The sequence below is a fragment of the Triturus cristatus genome, chromosome 5_1 (assembly GCF_964204655.1).
Source record: "Triturus cristatus chromosome 5_1, aTriCri1.1, whole genome shotgun sequence".
Taxonomy (NCBI): domain Eukaryota; kingdom Metazoa; phylum Chordata; class Amphibia; order Caudata; family Salamandridae; genus Triturus; species Triturus cristatus.
The window spans coordinates 866,014,550-866,035,760 of record NC_140587.1 but is presented as its reverse complement, the minus strand read 5'-3'; the positions used below and the strand labels follow the sequence as shown (position 1 = coordinate 866,035,760).

At 49.1% G+C, this 21,211-nt stretch overlaps 1 protein-coding gene across 7 annotated transcripts in view; it reads left to right on the top strand.

The window, feature by feature from the left end:
* The window catches only part of CD226 (CD226 molecule), a 434,463-nt gene that overhangs the window by 74,274 nt on the left and 338,978 nt on the right, over window positions 1-21,211 (top strand). For 5 of the 7 annotated variants that reach the window (XM_085605898.1, XM_085605894.1, XM_085605895.1 and 2 more), the window contains exon 4: window positions 16,346-16,684. The exons of the other annotated variants lie outside the window; for them this stretch is intronic. In XM_085605898.1, coding sequence (XP_085462024.1) covers window positions 16,346-16,684 — 339 coding nt within the window. The remainder of the gene's footprint in view (window positions 1-16,345; window positions 16,685-21,211) is intronic. 7 annotated transcript variants of the gene reach the window in all.

The following is a 21,211-nucleotide window of genomic DNA, read 5'->3' as shown; positions in this document are numbered from 1 at the left end:
CTCTTAGAGAATTTTCAATTTTTTTTTATTTTTTTTTAAACCGTTTATTACAAAATTAAAAAAATATACAAAGATGGGCCTACAACCTTCAGGCCGGCCGCTAGCAAGCAAGAGGAGCATGTGATACGAACAATAGCGCGCATGCCGCGGCAAAGGGAGATGCACAGGAGTTAGGAGCGGTGGTAGCCACACCATCCGGACCCCACATTACGGTTTCATTTTTATATAAATAACAACAAAAAAAACAAATCCACAAGGCAACCCACAATCGGAAACAGCAGGACGGGGACTAGGTGGACTCAGTGCCCGGAACCGGGGAGATAAACTGGCTAAGGGGGCGGGGCCGGTGACGGATCGGGCAATAACGGCGGGGTACAGATTCCCCCGCGGTAGGCGTTCCAGGGGCCCCATACTTTCACCCATGTCCCAGGCTTACTTCTCGCAACATACACTACCTTTTCCCGAAACATGCACCAATCCATGTTATCCTTCCATGCCGAGACAGTCGGCGACCTCTGGGAACCCCACAGTTGAGCAATGTCGCGTTTGGCCACCATATACCCCAGAGTCACCCACCACGTCTGCGGCACCGAGTAGTCGGTTGGCTCCCATACATTCAGAAGGCATCTCCTCGCTTCGGGCAGCAGCGACACACGCGTAACCACCCGCAGGACATCATGCACACCACGCCAGAATCGCTCCACCTCCGGGCATTCCCACAAAATATGGAGAAAGGTCCCTAAAGAACCACACCCACGCTTACACAACCCGTCCACAGCATAGCCCATACGCAGTAGCCTTGGCCCCGTAACATAGACCCTATGGAGTATCTTGAGCTGGACGAAGCGAAGGCGGGCCGGTATGGCCACCTCTTTCGGGGAGGCCACCGCAGATACAGGGGCGTAGCTAGAGTCCGTGGCGCCCGGGGCCATCCCACAGACTGCCGCCCATGGCATCCGCAGCCCCGTGATCGTGCGAGGCCAAATCTCGACTCTAATTTCGAATCTCACCCCACTGTCAAACCTCGGGCACAAATATTTCTCACATGTATCACCGGAATGCCAGCTCCACACCGGTCCACCAACCAGTGCAAGCAAATGCCAACCATCTAAACTCGCAGCCGCAGAGGGCCACGCGCAGCACCCCGGGGCCACTCGCCCAACCATACCGGTGTGATTCTTCCAAATACCTCCAACCATATCCGTCAGTCTGCCTGACTGTGATCTGCACGAGCGTCCCACTGGCTCTCCCAAGGTCCGCCCATCCACCATGCCATCACCCACATGCTCACCGCGGCAGCCGGAGTCCGCCAGTCAGCTCACTCCAATGAATCCACGTTATAGGCCCAAGTCAATCGAGATCCGTGCCAGGGACTCCCACACCCCGCCACAGTCTGGGCCCATCTCTCACCGCCCGACCCATGTGCCGAACGGCCTGTGTCCCACTCCACCACCAGCACAGAACAATTCCACAGGTCGGCGCAGCCACCCTCAAATCCTGCTCACCACAGCATTCAACACACCCAATGCAATGTGTCCCCTTCCCACACATCGGTCCGAGTCTCAACTGCTCCCCTAGCCCAGCAATTGTGCCACTGCGTGGCAGCCACATCCATCCACTGGCTCCAATTCACCCAGTCACACAAATCCAAACATGTACATCATGGAACTGTTGTGAAGCATGGGCTATTATGCAGCTGTGACATAGGGTTGTTTCTGAAAGGTCTTTAGCAGGAGGTACAATCCTCTCAAATGTTTCTTGGCCTTGAAGTTCAGTAATACATATTATATAGGGCATAGCTGCCAAGGTTTGAGATTGCTTATGTGTGGCGTTTTCATAGTTTCAGTGTGACTATGAGTGACATTCAATGGCCAAATGTGTGACACTTAGGAGTGGAACTGTCTTGCGAGTAAAATAAAGTAATGCAGTCCACAGAGAAAGATAAATATCAGAAGTTACACCCATATGAGCAACGAGAAACTAAGGTCTTGAAACTACTGCAAAGCGTCTGAAATAGAAGGGTACTAACCTCTCTCTTTCATGTGTTCCATTGTTTTTAATGAGCTCCTCATACCAGTGTAGGGTGTCAGAGCACTTTACATCATACATACATTATGCAGAGACAACGAATTGTATGTGTGTAAATCAGTCTACGGAAAATGATCCATATGACAGTGAGGATTACAAGTTGTAGGAATCTCATGCCATCCATACAAGTAGGCAGTATATTTTTAAAGTGTTTGATCCGGGGAAGTACAGGCTCAGGATTTAAAAAATACCTTAGTGGTTGGCTGTACTATAAAAAGAATGTATTTCCACCCCAAAAAAAACCTTTAACAACATTAGGATAATTAAAGACTGGAGGTAAAAATAACGTTTTAACATGCTATGCAGTTTGAATGCAGCTCCTTGATGGGAGTTCATATGTAATTGTGCTATTATGATTGTAACTTATGAACTGCAAGTAACCCAAGGAGCTCTGTGACTAAATGCAGGAACTCACTCAGATAGACACATAAAATGCAGTTTAGTGAACTGCATGGTACACGTTCTTTGCAGCAGGCACATTAACCCTATGCGCTACTTCATGATCAGTGAGATTCATGAACAGTGATATCTGCAAGTAGACAATATGCTGATCTTCCTTCAGCAGGAACAATTTTTACTTGTGTTATGACATTTTTACCATTTCCTGAAAACATCTGGACACACAAGGAAACTTAACTTCAGTGTGGCTGGTGAAACAAAACTGCCAGTAGATAAAACTTGGCCCTGTCAGCAGGAGCATCAATAGCAGCAAGTTATTTGGCTTACCTGCGCACCTCAGAATCTTACAACTCTGTGCTGCAGCAGCCTGCTGCCTTAAGTGCCCATGAGCCACACTGACTACAGACAGTTGCTGTGGTCCTGGACATCACGATTAAGTCTATGGCGAGATGCTCTGAGTGGTGGCACCACTGTCTTAATTTTAGAGATCTGCAGTGTATGCACTTTTTAAAGACACTCAGCAGCTCTGCTCTCAGCATCACCAGACACCTCCATTCAAACGTTAGGGCAGCAGGAAGCAGCATGTATGTTGAGGTCACGGAGAACAGCCAAACTACGGTGGGCGGCAGCAATTCCAGGGGGCCCCCATATCCACTATAGCATTCGCTTAATTTCCACTTCCAGTCTTGCACAGTTGAATCGATCCTCCCGCGCGTGGCAAGAAGTGAAAGTCCCTCGAGGCCCTGCCCAGACCACAGCCGGGCTAATCAAAAAAGCAAAAATTTACTACCGAGCCTGCCCCTTGTGACCACATTGGACCAGTAGTCACTCCGGGGGCGGGACAGCAGGATGAAGCAGGGCCGTCACACTACCAATGATTGACGGCCCTGTCAAACTTACTGCATAAGCTATGCAGCGTGCTTTCACCTCATTCAGCCAGCCAATCCCCGCTGCCAGTGTGCCACTTAGTAATGATTGTCTGCGCCGGCCCAACCTTAAATTTGCACACAATGGGACAAATATCTGCCCAAAATAAAGCCACCCGCCAAGTATGGGTTTTTCCCGCACAAATGGGAAAAATGTCACCCATTTGTGCAGGAAATAGCCCAAACTGGGAACACTGGCTGCCGCCCCCAAAATAGAGCCGACAGGGACGGACTGCCCCCACTGCCCCCCCTAGCTACGCCACTGGAACAGGATAAGCAACGTATACCCCGCTTTTGGTGTTCTGCTAATTTCTACAAGTTTGGTCTGAAATCGTGGAGTCATGTGTGACAGATTTCTCCTTCACCACACAGGTCAACAATATGACCTAGAGTGGGTTCTTTCACCTCTCTTGCCTGCATGGAAACTGTTTAGTCATCAGTATTGTCCTCATGATGGCCTTTTAAAGCATTCATTAAATTAATGATTTATGAATGAACGGGCATTTGTAAAGCGCACTGTTACTTCATGAGTGTCCTGGAGCTCTGCACCATTTGGCGGTCTGTCTTGACATACGGCGAGAAAATCTCAAAGACCTGAAAACTTTGCTGTCTGGCTGCTTTTGAAAGCATGTCTCGCTTGTAGGATCAAAGTGTTGCCTGCATTGATACCACTTCACTGGTTGCCAATCGAATGAAGGACTGGATTAAAAACTCTCTGTCTGGTTCATAGGAAATAACATAAGAATTAGCCTGACAACCTTTCTACACTATGCCTCCCATACAATCCAACCAGAGGCCTAACATTGTCTTGCCAACGACCTTTGTCACTGATGCAAACAGCTGTTAGAAAGTCCCCCATTTTGTATAACCACCTTGAGAACCTATTGTCCAAGCTCCTACGTGTGGGGTTAGCTTCGGGATATTGTGCAAACATCGGACAACCCACCTATTCCAAAAAACCCTGACACTTCAATTAGCCAAAGTTCTCTTTCTAATGTTTCTCCTATTTTAACTCCGCAGTCTCGACGAGCACTTTGAAGCATGTTGTGGGTGCATCTGCACTTTACAAAACGTATGCATAAATGAATTAATTATATTCTACCAAATCAACAAAAACGAGTTAAATAATGCATTGATTCTACCTCTCTCAATGTTGTCTACGTTTCATTATTTGGCCAAGTACTCTTGTCAATTTAGTGATTAGGTAGAAATCCTGTTCACGAGTTTACCTTGCTTCTTTCCCCATCACACATCCTCTGCGATGATGCATGGTGTACAGCGCGACATGCAGTGCTCGATTAAACACCTGCACTGTCCGTGGGCTGCGCTGCCGCCTCTGATGCAGGATCCAGGGTTCAAGGCAAGCCTCGAGGTCGCGTCCACATCCTGTGATTCTGGGCAAATCACTTAATCTCCCCGTGCGTGCCTGAATGTGTAATGTAAATAGGGTGCTATGTAAAGCGCTCCAATACCTTCGAGTCGAGTTCACGCTATATAAATATGCGGGGAAAAAAAATTAAAGCTGAGAGGCAAATGGCACTATGGCGGGAACCAGCGTTAGAAGAAAACAAAGTGAGTCTCTCACATTAACGTACTGTTAGAGCAGGTGATAGCGGGTGTAAGGTCTCATTCCCAGAACAAATGCATGATTACATGCGATGAATAGCAGAACGGATTTACATCGCCACCCGGCATGCTGAGGGCAGTATTTCTTCGACTGAATATCATCCTTTCCTCCACAGGGCGATGCAGCCCCGCTGCGCAGCGTCAAACACGCACGCTTCTCCAGGCAGACGTAGAGCGGAGGGAGGGAACGACGCAATTTGTCATGCACCGTTAGGTGAGAAATGGGTTTACCGCAGCCTCGTCTCTATAAATCTCTGCCACATGAGCAGATTTCGGAACTCGTGCAAAAGTACAATTTTTTTTTTAAGGAAATAGCCAAAACTGGCCGCCGCCCACAAAATAGTGCCGCCTGGGGCGGACCGCCCCCACCGCCCCCCCCTAGCTACGCCACTGCGCAGATACCCAGTCCTCGTCATCCAGCTCCAATCCATCGGCAACCCATGCCTCACGAAGGTTAGTCAGCAGTCCCGAGCGGTCATTAATACGTTTTTTATAGATTAATGAAATCGTGCTGTCCGGTACATGTCCATCTAGCACTCTATCCTCCAGAGGGGAAGACTCCGGGATGGAGGCAATGTCCGGGAATACGGAGCATAGCGCGTGACGGATCTGCATATACCGAAAGTACTCCCTGTCCTGCAACTGGAATTCTGTCTGCAGCATCTCGAACGTTTTGAATCCCCCCCTCGTCCAGAGATCACCCACCCTGCTGATGCCTATTATGTCCCACTTCTCAAAGCCCTTCGAGGTCCACAGGGAGCCCAACTGCTCAGATGCGTATAGTGGCGACGCCCGGGTCAAACGATCTTTCCACCCCATCGCCACGTTAGCCGCGTGCCACACTCGTACCATGACACGCGTGGGGCCCGTCAGACGTGCGTCAAGCGAGCTGGAGTAAAGCGCTCGGTTATAATCACCACCCGGCAGTAACATCTTATCCATTTCAAAGGCCGGGTTTAGAGCGGGCCCGTACAGGCCGTGATTAATCGCAGCCAGCTGGGAGGCCCAATAATACCGTTTGATATCCGGGAGGGCAATCCCCCGGTCATACCACGGGAGCGTCAGCTTCGCCAGGGTGATACGCGGTCTACCTTCCCAGAACAGTCGGCGCTGCAAACTCTCCACCTCGCGAAAGTAGCGCGCCGGGACGACGTCCATTGTGTTCTGCAGAGCGTACAGGAAACGCGGCAGCGACATCATCTTAAACAATGCCGCCCGGCCGAGCGGCGAGAGCGGCAAGCGCCTCCAACGCGCGACATCCTCCTTCAGGCGCTGGAGGGGGGGAAGCAAGTTCTGACTATATCGGGCCTCCGGGTCCAGGGTAATGAAGACACCCAGGTACCTGAATCCCCGCGGGGCAATCTGGATAGGACAGCCCCGCGGAAGGATAGGATCCTCCCCAGAGAGAACATACACGCACGATTTAGCCCAGTTGATGACAAGGCCGGAGTTAAGGCCAAATGAATGCAATACATCGACCAGTACTATCAGTGATTTACGTGGGGAAGCCAGGTACAGAAGAATATCATCAGCGTATAGAGATACGCGGTCCTCATACTCGGGGGACCAGCGGAGACCACGAATAGAAGGTTCCCACTGCAGCCACTCCGCGAGGGGCTCCAGGGCAAGCGCGAAGAGGAGCGGTGATAATGGGCAGCCCTGTCGCGTGCCCCTGCCCAGCTCAAACGGAGCCGACACTCTACCGTTCACAACCACCTGCGCCAGCGGGCCAGAGTACAACAATTTTACCCAACCGATGAATCCTGGGCCAAACCCAAACTTTGCGAGCGTCGCCCAAATATATGGCCATTCAAGTGTGTCAAACGCCATAGTGGCGTCCAAGGACGCCAAAATGGCCGGCTCCCGTATGAACGGGACACGTGCGAGCACCCCATGCAAGCACCGCAGGTTAAGCGCTGTGTTGCGATGAGGGATAAAGCCGGACTGATCCTGGTGAATCAAGTCACACACTACGCCGACCAGCCGATTGGCCAACACCTTGGCGAGAATTTTGGGCTCCGCATTCAATAGCGAAATAGGCCGATAGGATGTGACCCGGTCCCGTGGCCTCCCCTCCTTATGGATAACCACGATAGTAGCTAGACGCTGGTCTAGCGGGAGGGAACCCGCCGAGTGGGCCGCGAGGAACATAGCACGGAGATGCGGCACCAGCGTATCCGGTCGCAGTTTATACAACTCGATGGGAAGACCATTAGGACCCATGGCCTTGCCGGAAGCGACCGAGCGTATGGCGAGGGCAATTTCATTGGAAGTTGGAGCGGCGTCCAACGACACTCTGTCCTCCTCCGAAAGGGAAGGCAGCGCGATATCCCTGAGCAGGGCATGGGAATCCTCTTCAGAGCGGGAGGACGCCGGGGAATACACCCCACGGAAATAATCTGCAAAGCAGGAGACAATTTCTTCTGGTTCAGTGACACACACACCATTCTGTTTCTCAATCAACGGGACAACTCGACTCGCTCTCTCCTTTTTGTCCAGCCACGCAATCAATTTACCAGCCTTATCACCCACATCATACAGTCTCCCCTGTTGCTCTCTACTGAGGCCCCTGGCCGCCTCCGTGACGAGGGCCTTATAGGCCGCTTGCTTGAGTCGGAGAACATGTAATTTGTCATCCGTCACCCTACATTCTAGATCACCCTCCAACTCGGTTATCTCAGCTTCAACACGGGTCACCTCCTCCCGCTCGCGCCTCCGGGAATGGGAAATAAGGGACAAGGCCTCTCCCCGGAGTACCGTCTTGAACGCCTCCCACAGTGAGACCGCTGATGACACAGACCCCACATTCTCGTCAAAGTAGCGCTTAAGGGATTTAACCAGCTCTGCGCGAATGGTGGGGTCACGCAGGTACCAGGGATTAATCGGGACCACCCTACCCTCTCCCCTCGGAAGAATATCAAAGTGCAACAAGAGCGGGGAGTGGTCCGAAATACCCCGTGCCAAATAGCGCAACTCCCCTATCCTCCCCACATGCGCCGCCGGAACCAGGACATAATCTAGCCGTGAGAGACTACCATGAGCCCCTGAATGGAAGGTGTACTGTAGCTGCGTGGGATGTTTCAGACGCCAACAATCCACCAGCCCCAAGGTGTCCAAGAGGCCAGACAACCACGCCTGGGCACGGGGGAGGTCCCTAGGGGGGTGACGATCCACAGTTCCGGAAACCACAGCATTAAAATCCCCCCCCACCACTAGAATCCCCTCCGGAAGGCCAAGGAGGAGGCGCCCCAGATCCGCAAAGGTGGTCGTCTGCAGCCCCGGCGGGACATAGACAGACACGAAAACGACCACTCTGCCCTCCATTCTACCCACCAAAACCGTGTAACGTCCCCTGTCGTCATGGAGCACCTCATCAATCTCCAACGGGAGCGAGTTCTTAACCATAATGCCCACACCCCTTGAACCAGACGTGAAGCCCGAATGGGCCACAAGGCGGTAGCCCCGTCGATTCATAGCACAAAAGGAGTTGCCAATGAGGTGTGTCTCCTGCAGAAAAACTATATCGGGCGAAATTCGCTTCAAGAACTGCAGGACCACACCTCGTTTTATCCTGTCCCCCAATCCATTAACATTCCAGGACAACAGACTCAGTCCCCTACCCCCCATCATAAACAGAAGCCATCACTCGTCCCCCAGAGAGCACTTTAGAAATAACACAACGATACTTTTGCCTTGTGGTGTAAACGAACAACACCCCACCCCAACCCACCCGCCCCAACAAAACTCCCCCCTCCCTGCACCCCTGCATGAGCCCAGACAGCCCCCCCAACTTGCAGTGTGCCTGTCGCCCCTATATAATGAAACTAGCTAGACCCCCTAGAGGAGGAAAGAGTACCCCTTCTAGACCCCACACAACCTCCAAGGGAGGGGAAAGAACAAAGACAGAAGCTTGGTCGAACGTGGCATCATAGTCGTACAGAGTGAGGCCCAATATCAACCCCTCAGTCCCGAGCCAGTGGGCCGTCTCCTCCCGCCGCCCCCCTCCCACCATCTCGATCACTACCCCCAGACAGAGTGTCCAGCCAGTCCCCGGCCGCTTCGGGACGATCAAAAAAGTGCGTGCGACCATCCACCTCTACCCGCAGCTTGGCCGGGAAGAGCATGGCGTATTTTAAGTTCATGTCCCGGAGCCGGCGCTTGACGCCCAGGAAACTCAGTCTCTGCTTCTGGACCGCTTGGGTAAAATCAGGATAAAAGTTCACCTCCATATTTTCCAGCTTAATCGGCCCTTGCAGTCTGGAGGCTTACAAGATCGCGTCCCTGTCCCGAAAGTTAAAAATCCGGGCAATGAGAGGCCGCGGAGGGGCTCCAACCTTCGGCCTTCCCCCGGGAACTCTGTGGGCCCTCTCCACGGCAAAGAATTTACTCAGTCCCCGAGGCTGGAGATGGGTAGCGATCAGGTCCTCTACAAAAAGATCCGCCGCCACCTCCTCCCGTCCCTCGGGTACTCCGATGATGCGGATGTTATTCCTCCAGGCCCGACTCTCGGAATCCTCCAGGCGCCGATCCATAAGCGCACTCGCCTGACGAAGTCGGTGCACCTCCGTTTGGAGGGCCGCCACCTCAGTCGTGAGGCCCGATGCGGTTTGGGCCAAAGAATCAACCGGGTCATTAGTCTTGGAGAGATCAGCCCTCACCAGGCCGACATCCACGAGGACCGCGTCGATCTTATGCGCCAAGGTGTCGAACCGCTGGCCCACCGAGGCCTTCATCTCAGCAATGGCGCCCATGACGTCTTGCAGAGTCAGATCCGTGGGCAAATCCGGGGCATCAGGGGGGCCCTCAGAGGACTTGTGCGGTCCGCCGGGAGATCCCTTCTGGAGGGTATAGCGGTCCATGATGTTGGCCTGATGTACGGCGCCACGCCGGGTCGACTTGGTCTTCGACCGATCTCCATCTTGTTTCGTGGCCATCGCCACGGGTCTCACACCCACACCAGCTACGCCGTAGAGGACAAGCAGTCAAGGCCACGAGCTTCGGGGGGCCACCCCAGGTCGGCGGGGTGGGTCACAGCCGGCAGGCAGGCAGGGTCTCCCAGCGAGGCCACACCAACACAAAGAGTTCCGCGATCTCACTTGCAGAGACGGCAAGGGGGTGCGAAAGTGAAAGCGAAAGTGCGGGGTACGCGACTCGCCAGGCCCAGCCCGCCGTTGTTGTTCACTTTGCCACTGGGTCACCCCCCAGCGCAAATCCGGGGTCCGGCGAGAAGTAGGCCACAAACTTCAATCGGTGCTCACTCCGGTACCCGAAGTCCGATTCGAGAACGGGTACCACCTCGGCTCAGGCTCACCGACACAGTCCCCTCAACCGAGGCAGGATGAAGACAGGATAAACGTAGGAGGTTGCGGAGGTCCTCGGGAGCCTCGCACCTACGCGGCCATCTTAGTTGCGCGCTAGGCTCCTCCTCCAGAATTTTCAATTTTGAAGGATACAAGAGCATATATATTGGATCTATAGCGCTCTCAGTTTTTGCTTAATGCATAGAATGGATTTGCGCTTGTCCTGCATCTTCTTGGTTTAATGTCGCAACATGGCTATTCTGCTGCTGCCAAGGAGGGGGGTTGACTGTTCTCTGACTGCTCTGAGGTTGCTGTCACTGTCGCAATAATTCATCTTTTTTGCTACAATGACCCTAAGGCTGTGCTGGTGGCATGAGGGCTCTGTGTTCTCCTTCCATTACGAAAAATTCAGATAAGCCTAGCGGCTTGATCTCAGTCCACACTCAGTCCTCCAGGAACTTTTCAGTGCAGCCCCCCTCGGCTCCCTTTGGGAACCCTAGGATACGAATAATGCTGTGCTGAGAGCAGCCGTCAGCATCCTCCCCTCGTTGTTTCAGCTCCTTCATGGTGGTGGCCATCTGGGCCATTTGACATTTGAGGGCAACCACTTCCACCTGCAGTTCAAAGATGTTGCTTTCAATGGTTGTGACTTTGTCCTCAACTTTCCTCAGGACTGCCCACAAGAGAATAACATAAGTTGCCACTGTCTCTATCTTGTGTTCGAGCGTGGTCCGAGAGCCTTAAATCGCTGCCAACAGTTCAGCCCTGGAGGGCTCAGCTTCACCCTCTGTGTCCCCTGCATCATTCGTCCCAGATTGCCTTGTAATTCTTTGTGTAGGGAGGCGTCACGTGGTGTATAGGGTTATGCTATTCACAGGGTTCTAGTGGGCAGGCTTATCCTTACCTATGTTGTGCTGTGGGAGACGGTTTCATGCTCTTTCGGGGCACAGATGATTGGGACCCCTCTTGCCACCGGGATCTCCAAGGGTGCCGGACGATTATCACCACACCGTCGGTGTCACCAAACCAGTGACATATACAGGCCTCACCGATCAGGCCCATTAAGGATTGGGGATCTAGCACCAATAATGGAAGGGCCCCCCGGCGCAGTTCACGCCTATACCACTCCTAGTGTACGTCCGTTGGGGGAACGGCACGGCAGCTTTGCTGTTTCAGTCATTGTAGTGACTCCACTCCGATCAGGGTGTGGATTAATGAGCAAGTATAGACCAGAGCACGCCCTTGAATGTTCCAGATGTGCACCCTGGTTTTACTGTTCCTTGCCCAGGAAGATCAGGTTGTTGCAGCTCCTAAAAAAGATTTCATCCTGTTGTATTGTCTCTGGAGGGAGCTGGTCCCTGGAGTACCACCTAGTCCCCCAGGTGGGCCTCCTAAGAACACAGGCAGGGCATGGGGTGAGCCAGTTCCCAGCAGTCTGCAGCAATGGCCAGGTGGGCCCCCTATCCCTCAGGCTTTCAGGTCAATCACTGATGTCAAGGGCCCCCGCTAGGAGTTGGCAGACCAGTGTGGCAGAAACTCATGCTACAGCCTGGGGACCCATTTACCACCAATTCCCTGGGTACCTCTGGTGCCATATACTAGCGAATTATAAGGGGGTAAACCTTATTCAAATTTGAGATTAGCAAGTCTAGCATAACATTTTTAGGAGAGAGCATAGGGACTGGCATATGGGCAGCAGACTCCAGTGCACTATAAGAGTCATAACCATCAGCATTTAGAACAAAAAGGGGGGTGACAATACAAAAAAGGTGCACTTTCCTACACCAGGGCCATTTTCCCTCCTGCTGAGCATCATTAAGCCCTGGGGACCCCATCCTCCATGACCCTCGTTCGGCCCTGAGCAGCCCATTCTGCGGGGCACGGTGTCAGGCTAATATCAGCCCCAGGGACCCCTGGGCCCGGCATTCTTCTTTGAAGAGGAGCACATGCAGCCCTTCCCTGGGCCGCTTTTGGCCCTGGGGACCCCATATACTGGGTCCTGGTGCATTTTTAAGGGGGAGGGGGCTTGCAGCCCCCATCCCTTTGCTACTTTTGGGCCTGGGGACCCCCTCCCCTGGGATCTACCACTATAAATGGGCGGTACCCTGGTGCCCACCCAAGGCACCTGCGGCCCCAACTGGTTCTCCGCATTCAGCGAAGTAGAGCAGCTGCAATGCAAATTGCCATACAGGAGCTTCAGGGAGGGAAAAAAATAACTTTTAAAAAGTTACTTTTCCTAAATATTTTATAAAAATCTAACATATCTAATAAATTAGGGGCCAGATTTATCATGGTATTGCGTTGCCCTTGTGTAATGCATAGTGTCGCAAGGGCAAAGCAATACGTAAGTCATATTTAACAAACACCGCAAGGCCACCTTTCATGTCCCTGCATTGATTGGTAAATCTGCAGTAACAAAAGACAATGCAAGTCTCTGCCTTGCATTACTCTGCCGTGGGAAGGCGTTCCTTGAGAAGAGTGTTGGTGTTCCCATGCATCCACCCTAGTATCTTGAGGCAGTCCCAGATTTACCAAGACTGGTAAGCTTTGGAATGCATCAAAATGATAGAACTTCCCAGGGAGGCGCAATGAGTAGAAATATCTTTATTTCTCCTCGTTGTTTCCTCTTTCAGTGTGTAATGCATTCTGCAGCACACTTAGAAAGAGGAAAAATCATCTAAAGATTGTTTCTGTGCAGGTAAGTGTTCCTTTCCGCAAAAAAGAATATTGTCTGCAATGCAGGCACCCTTACACCATGGTGCAAGAGTGCTTGCGGTGCGGCATAGGCAGAGAGCAAGAATGCACCTTATTTTGGTATTTATAGTGCGTTCTTGCCCTATCCCTATCATTATCTAAAAGCAGAGTTTCTCACGTGTCAAAACTGGTTATTTTAACAGGTTTGACAGCAGGGTTTTAGCCTGCTGCAGTCAGACTACTCGTAGTAGGCCTGAAGGCTTGTTTTAAAAGATTACCTTGTGGATGGCACAATAGGTGCTGCAGTTCCCACATGGCATTTGATTTCCAACCCCGGGTGCATTTTCTACTGTGTGGAAATTTAGCTTGCAAACTGAACATTATCTGCGCCATCTTGTCTCTCCCCAGCGTGACACACAGGAAAGCGCACGGCAGCCATTTTAGGCACCCTGGTCTCTCCCTGCTTAATGCCGATCGCCAGCGCGTCCCCCTGGCGCTGCAAGCATCCCCCGCGCGCCGGCCACCCCCGCTCTCTCATACACGGGCCATAAACCCTCTCCTTCTGCGCGACCCTGCCATGGAACCACATCCCACGCCTGACCGACATCCCATACATGGTCATGCATCTCTTTGATAACCCCCTTCCTCTGCGCCCCATTGTCCGAACCGATCCCAGGCCATCACCTAGCCCTGCGGATGCAGTTTATTGCCCCTACTGTAAGGGAAACACCCCACATCAAAGGGATTACAGTAGATCAAAGCCCCTACCCCCTGAGACCAGGCCGGTCGCACACACCCCCGGGAATTGGCGGAATGTCCAGCTGTGTGATAGCCATCTCCTACTGTGGATGGGGTGGGGACTTCCACTGTAGATATGTGTGGGAACGAGCTTGAAGTGGGGATTCCGAGGATGTTCTTTCATGTTCCAAGACAATCTCAAGAATGTGCCATGTATGATAACTCTGCAATAAAGTCATAAACCTGTGTATAAGAGGCCAGGCCTCAGAGATGCAGTTAGAGCACCTCGTGAAGATACCTTGCTGTCTGATCTGATGTGTTCTGCTCCGACGGAATAAAACTTTTGTTTCCTGCCTTCCAGTCTCCGGCGCCTGCCTCTTTATTGGTTTAACATCGAATGGTATAAGAGGCGATTACCGCCGGGCAATACTTGAAGGGTTATTGACTGAAATTGCCGCTACCGTTTAACAACTGCATATGTAAGGGATTTATGAGCAAGTCAAATATGTGAATCTGGTGTAAGCCAATTTAGCCATGTTCAAAGGGACAGAGCACACACCCTGGTGTCTGGACAGAAGTGCCCTAGCGGCAGAGTTCGTAAACCTGCAAAAATAGGATCCAGAAAAAGGCAAAAAATGTGGCGAGGTACATCAAACACACAAAAGATGATGGGAGGATGGATTGCAATTTTTTTAACCACTGGCACAGCCTGGGGTAGCAGTCTAACCCACCATGCCACCTCATTTTGGACACAACCAGTGGTTAATTTGTAAAAGAAAGAAGTGCTGGGGCTCTCGTCAGGAGGCAGCTTCGACCAGCCCATTTCTCCTGTTAGCGCTGCCTAACACAGAGCCAACAAACCCTACAAGTGGGGAGGAGATGTGGTGTAATGGCCAGGGCTGATGACTTTGAGGCTGAAGAACCAAGTTAGAGTCTCTGCGTAAGCTCAACATCCTGTGATTCGGGGCAAATCCCTTAATGTCCTTGTGCCTCCCAAAAATGAATGTGTCCTTAATTGGTGCTCAAGTGCCGGTGTTGATCATTAAGTGCTGGTGCTGAGCACCGGAAACCACAGTCTCAAATTAAGCACTGGACCCGGCCATATGCAAGTGAGGCTTGACTCTTCTCCAATAGGAACACTACAGTCCGAACTGTCACGCCAGGTCCTCCCTGAACTGGAACACAAGCAACCCAAGACCGGCGACACCCTCTTATGTCTGATTCTATTTCCTCCTGACTCACTGTTACTCCTTGGTCCCAGTCTCATACCTCCTTCTTGTGCATTTACCTAGCTGAGCGCTATCATGCTACCTCCCTCTTGACTACCTCTTCCTGCTTTTACTTCGAATGTTGCTTTTATCCCTTCAGTTTCTCTCAATTACTTTCTTTCCTAAATCTCCTCTGCGCCTCTACCTCTTCCATCCCAAATTGACTCCCTCGTGAGTTTTCAATGGACTGTTGCCTTATATGTGTTTTCTGAAATTTTTATTTATCTTATACCTCTCTTTTAGATACTTAACCACATTTTGTTTATGTTGAACTTTTTTGTGTGGTCGTTTTACTTTATTTTGTACCTTTCACCTCGTGCCTTTGTAAAATGCTCTCATCCCTTGGGTCCATCGTTGTGCCACATAAAATTACACAAATATATAAACAGCTCTATAGACGGCGTTCAATGAAAGTATAAAACAGAGGCAATGCATTCTATTTATGCAGCGGTGTAAACTACTTTTCGTAATCTGATTCCAAAATTGGGCACTTTGGTGCCTGGCTCTATTGGTTGTTTTTTGAAGTTAACTGTGCCCACGGCTTATCAGTGGTTAGTTAATACATTTAAAAAGAGTGGCCCTCAAATGAACCTCGGTTGATCGAAATTATGGATTTTCATTATTACTAGCATTACGATATTTTTTTGCTTGAACTCCCTTTTTTGACGCCTCTGGACATTTGTAATCTCTCCTAGGCAAGCTTGTTTCCAGCACAGTGCAAAAACCGCCATTTCCTGGTTGAATCGCGGTGGCCGGTATGAGAAGCCATAGGCAGACGGTGAGTGGGCTGAGTAAAATGAGTGACAGAACGAGAACTCGAACATCTGCTCGAACAGAAAGTAGCTCTTCGTATAGGCAGGAAACAGGCCTCTAAACAAGTGCGACACATTTGTGCCTTGCCAACAAAGAGCTGCCCGACTCCTTCAAAGATGGATTCCCTGGCTATTCTTTTTACAGTCTTCCACCTGTACAACGGTAAGCTTTTGTTTATGAATTTCTTCTGAGTGCCTCGTCTTTTCTTGCAACAGATGTCGTACCTCTGTGTACCTATTTGCCTTCTATTGAAAGACTTTACAATTACTTCAGAAACAAATGGCATATGGGGTTTTAGAGCTACGATGAAACTTTATTTGTTGTTTGCCTTTTTGCTGACGCCGTTTCAACGGTTCAGCTTGTGACACACAATACTTTTGATTTGCAGAAAAAAATACAGGTGGCATGGGTTGGAAGAGAAGAAACAGACAGATTAATATTTGATAAAAAATGTTTTTCAGAGCCTTCTTATAAGTATTTGTGTATCTTTCAGGCGCAGTTGAAGGGGCTGTCGTGGATGAAACCGTAAAACGCACCGAGAGGATGACTCTGAACTGCACCTTCCGGGGGACCTCAACAATAACGCACGTAATCTGGGCTAAAAATAATGGCTCGGCCAAAGAGTCCATCGCTGTTTTCAACACAGACCATGGCACACACGTGCCTGAAACTTACAAAGACAGAATTGGCTTCGCAAAAACAGGCAAAGGCTCCAAGGACATGTCCCTACTGTTCAGTGAGACTTTGTCGTCGGATTTAGGAATTTACACTTGCTCAGTCCACGTTTTTCCGGAAGGAATTTGGAAAAAAACGATACAGGTTATACAAGCAGGTACTGTACATACTCTGATATTTGTGTTTACTAGTTGTAGGTGGAGTTTTCCCCTAAGAAATTCAATTCCATTCAATCCAAATATGTTGAAACAACGTAGTTATGAAACAGGATGCTTGTTTCCGGTCCAGGGAGAATATGGCTTGGCAGTTCGGGCTGGACTGTTCCCATGAGGCACAGGGTCAAGACTGATTTGCATATGTCTGGGTCTGAACTGGGGTGGCGAGGTGAGCTAAAGAACTATGGGGCATAGCATCAAGGTGCGGCGATGATATTATCGCCGCTTTAGCGCCCGTTTTCGGACGAAAAGCAGCAATAATATTATTGCATTATTTACAAGGACACGCTGGCGCGTGTTTCCTTGATTCTGCTCCCGTTTTGTGAACGCCTCGCTTTGCATCTCTAATGAGATGCAAAGTAGGCATTCCCTGGGAAAACAGATGGGAAATTATCGCTAACTGTCCTTCGACCGTATTTACAATACGGCCCAGGACATCCTTAGCGATATTTAAAGACGCTCTAACAACGGTTATCGCCGTTATTGTACGTCTGCTTTTTTCCTGACTAAAATATATTTTAGATGGGAGGTGGATTGAGTGGCTAAATCCACTTCTCCCTATTATCAAGTATTCCTCTATCGCTGCAGGATTATCGCTGGATTCCCAGCGATAATCCTGCATTTAGTGGCCATCGCCGGATTTCACATCGCCATGGAGATAAGCATTGTAAATTACACAATATCTTGGCGATCTGATCCGGCGATAGCCGGTGTTAGGCAAATCCTCGCTAAGCCCGCCCAGCGCTATTTAACGCTGTTCTTTGATAATATGCCCCAAGGTGGATTCAACTCAGATCTGTCACTGGGGGTGAGTTTTTGAAAAGTTTCAGAGCTCCATCCATCATCTCCTTGTGTTTGCTTTACAATGTAATTATGTGTCAGAAAGTCCTACCACCCTGGAAGAGAGATTGCCTGGTCATCCTTGCTTATTTTATGTCATTTTTATGGGACTTTATTGCATTTAATGAAAGAGGGCCATGTTCTCGTGTTGCAACATTATTATCACATTAGTAGGTACAGGGGCACAATTACACTAAAGCTTCGGGGAGATGGGGGTCTAATGCTTCGAACAATGGGACGGAGCCAATGTTCAGAACCTGGGTCAGAATATATTTTTTGAGGCTCCATTCACTGTTGTATGCCGCATAATATGGGGAACATTTTTCTGGAGAATATGTAGCCATTGATACATTTTAAAGCATGCTGTGTAAAAATAAATAAATAAGCCCCAATTTAATATCTTTAGTGAGTTTTTTGAGGGTTCTAAATCAAGGAATTTTAGCAGAATGAATGGTGAATGCAACATTTATTACACATTGGGTCAGTAGACCGAGTAGGACGTGGGATTTCAGGAACAATAAGCGGCAAAATAGCGCATTCCAAAATGCCCCGGTTAATTTGAATAGATCTCAACCTTTTGGGACTTAAAAAATACAAAATATTTAGGCATACTTCCACAAAGGAACATTTTCAAAATTAGCAGCAACTGGAGCAGTTTAAACACATTTGTATTGTCATTGTTCTGTTTATAGTGAATTTCTCAGCACACACTAGATTTTTGTAAGGATACAAGCTTATTAGAAGCGACAACTCTTGCTGTCCATTGGAAGGACGCCACAAGCCCAGGGATGTTACACACAAGTTGTTGAAGCTATATTCAGCAGTACTGCATGGTAACCCTGAGTTCCAGCTCCCATCATATATTCATCGTTTTGAAACACTTGACTAATGCCACAGCCTGAAATGGAAGTCTCATTTTGAAAGATTTTTCTGTTACCAACACATGAAGCAGAGAATCTGAGCATAAAGTGTGATTATCTATGGTGCCTCTAACTACACAATTTAGAGTTAACCAGGGTATCAATGGGTAAAATGTGTTAGGCCATTTGCAAACACTATATACTGCTAATTTTAGGTGTTAATCAGTACATCGGTAGGATCAGAAATTAAACTTAGTTCAAAAGTCCTTTGCTTCACACTTCTATGCTCGAGCTGGACTGCGAGCAGTCAATAGGAGGCTGGTTAACCGAGGGTTGGTTGAGGGGTGAACCCTGAATTGCCATTTGTGGTGAAAAGGTGGTTGATGCCACTTCCACTTTAGTATTCTCATGTAAAGTTCATGGCAGCACAGAACTAATTCCCAAGTTATTATCATCAGAAGAGTATTGAATAATAATTTGTTTTTGAAATTTGCTGCAACAGAAAAAATGCTACAGCTTAAAAACGTAAGGGCCTGATTCACAGAACTAACTTAAGACAAAATCCTAAACTTACTACCATTTTGGTATTCAAAGAAGGCACTTACTCATTTCGGTATTCACAGAAGTTAGGAGTCCTAACTTTAGGACTCATAAATGCCTTCTGTGAATACCGAAAGTCTTAAAGTTAGGATTTTTCTCAGTTTAGGAGTAGTAAAGTTAGGAGTCCTAACTTTAGGACTCCTAAACTGAGAAAAATCCTAACTTTAAGACTTTCGGTATTCACAGAAGGCATTTAGGAGTCCTAAAGTTAGGACTCCTAACTTTAGGACTCCTAAACTGAGACTGTAGGCCCATAGGAGATTTGGATAGCAGAAAAGTGTCATTTGCAAACAGCTGGTCTGGGACCTTCACCCTGGTAAGAGATGGAGCATGATCCTCACACTTCTCCAGATGCGAGACTAAGCTATTAATGTAAAGGAGGAAGAGGGTTGGGGCTAGCACGCACCCCTCCCTCATCCCCCAATCTACAGGTATAGAATCAGTCAGCTCACCCTTGGGTCCACATCAGACCTGTGCAAAAGTATTGGTATGTAGCTTGAAGCCAACTTCTAAAAGATAGGCAGGCACCCCCATCTACGCCATAGTTCTCCATAGTGACTTTCTTGGGACTAGATCAAAGGCAGATCGGAGATCTACAAAAATTATGTACAGTCGACCTCCCCTCAAAGACACATCTTTCAATATAATAGCTGTAGTTGAAACACCTGGTCTATGGTGCTAATACCTTCTCTGAATCCAGCCTGCAGTGGAGTCAAGACCTCTGTGTCCACCATTCACTCACTTAGTCTATCCAGGATGAAACGGGAGAACAATTTTTGGACACTATCGATAAGGCTTATAGTTCTGTAATTGGCAGGGTATGATCTGCAACCTTTTTTGAAAATTGTGGATGATCTCTGCCTCAGCCTACGTTGAGGGTATGGGAGCTCCGGACAGCAGGGCTTTAAAATGGGCACCATATAGCTTTAAACATTTTAAACAGGTCACCAGGCACTTTGTCCAAGCCTGGTGCCTTGTTGGGTGTAATCAAGTCCAGGTCATTAGAAACTTCTACCTCTGTTATGCTGGGGATATCTAAGTGTAGTAGATCAATAACAAGGCTAGTGGCCACAGCACCAACAAGATTGACACTGTTCCTCATAACCTTTAAATTGTCAGCTGTAGCCTCGGATTCTACTACTCCTGCAGCTGAGTTATGGAGGCTACCTGACAGATTTTGAGTGGAGGCACCCTGAATTTTGACTCGAACATACAAATTGGAAAAATACTCGAGCCAAGCACTCACCGTAATTTTGTTGTCAAGTGGAGCCTGTATGCCAGGGTCACCCCCTGCAACTAAAGGCAAAAAGATACAGAAATCTTTCCTTTAAATGGCATCTAACATCATAGACCATTTGTCACACTCTCACTCTCTTTTAGCTTTTAGTATGGTGGTTTTATAATGTAACCTGACTGCCCATATGACATCTCTATATCCTACTCTTATGGACCTTGGCAAGGCACGCATGGCTTCCCGGCAAGGCTTAGTATACCATGAGGCATCCTTTTTTTCTTTTCTTTGCCCCCTTGTGTCCTTTGTAAGTAGTGTCCCAAGCAAGGTGAATATAGAATTATGCATTGCATGTAAATTCTGCAACGGGTCTAGGTTATTACAGTCCGCAATCATACTTGTCGCAGACTCCAGCCCTACAGTTTCAACCTCTAGCACCTTCTTGAGAGTTTCTTCGGACTCAGCCACCAAACACCGCTTGAGCCTCCACCGGTTATTGGTGGGCACTAATCTTCTATCTAGGGTCCTGTTTGGTGCTGCAGGGAGGGAATCACCCAGGGCTACCAGTGATAGGTTCAGAGCATTATGATCGTTATCCTGCCTTTGAATTACCCCCATATTTACCAAGGCTGGCCACAGTCTTATGTCCGGGAGAATATAATTGATATGGTTGGAGTGGTGCAGATGATTATACGTAACTCTCCCAATCCTATCTGATTCGGATCTTCCATTGCATGCCCGAAGGCCATTTCTGAGAGTAAATTCATTCAGTTGCAATACTGCAGGAGACCACCACTATGCAAGGAGGGAGTGTAATTTCCAGAATACCTTAAACTTGGTCTTCTTCATTACAGAGGTCTTCTTGCGGGACTGCCAAAGGTTTTTATCTACAAATAAGATCCCCCACAACTATTATAATATAATTTGTCTGCTGGTCA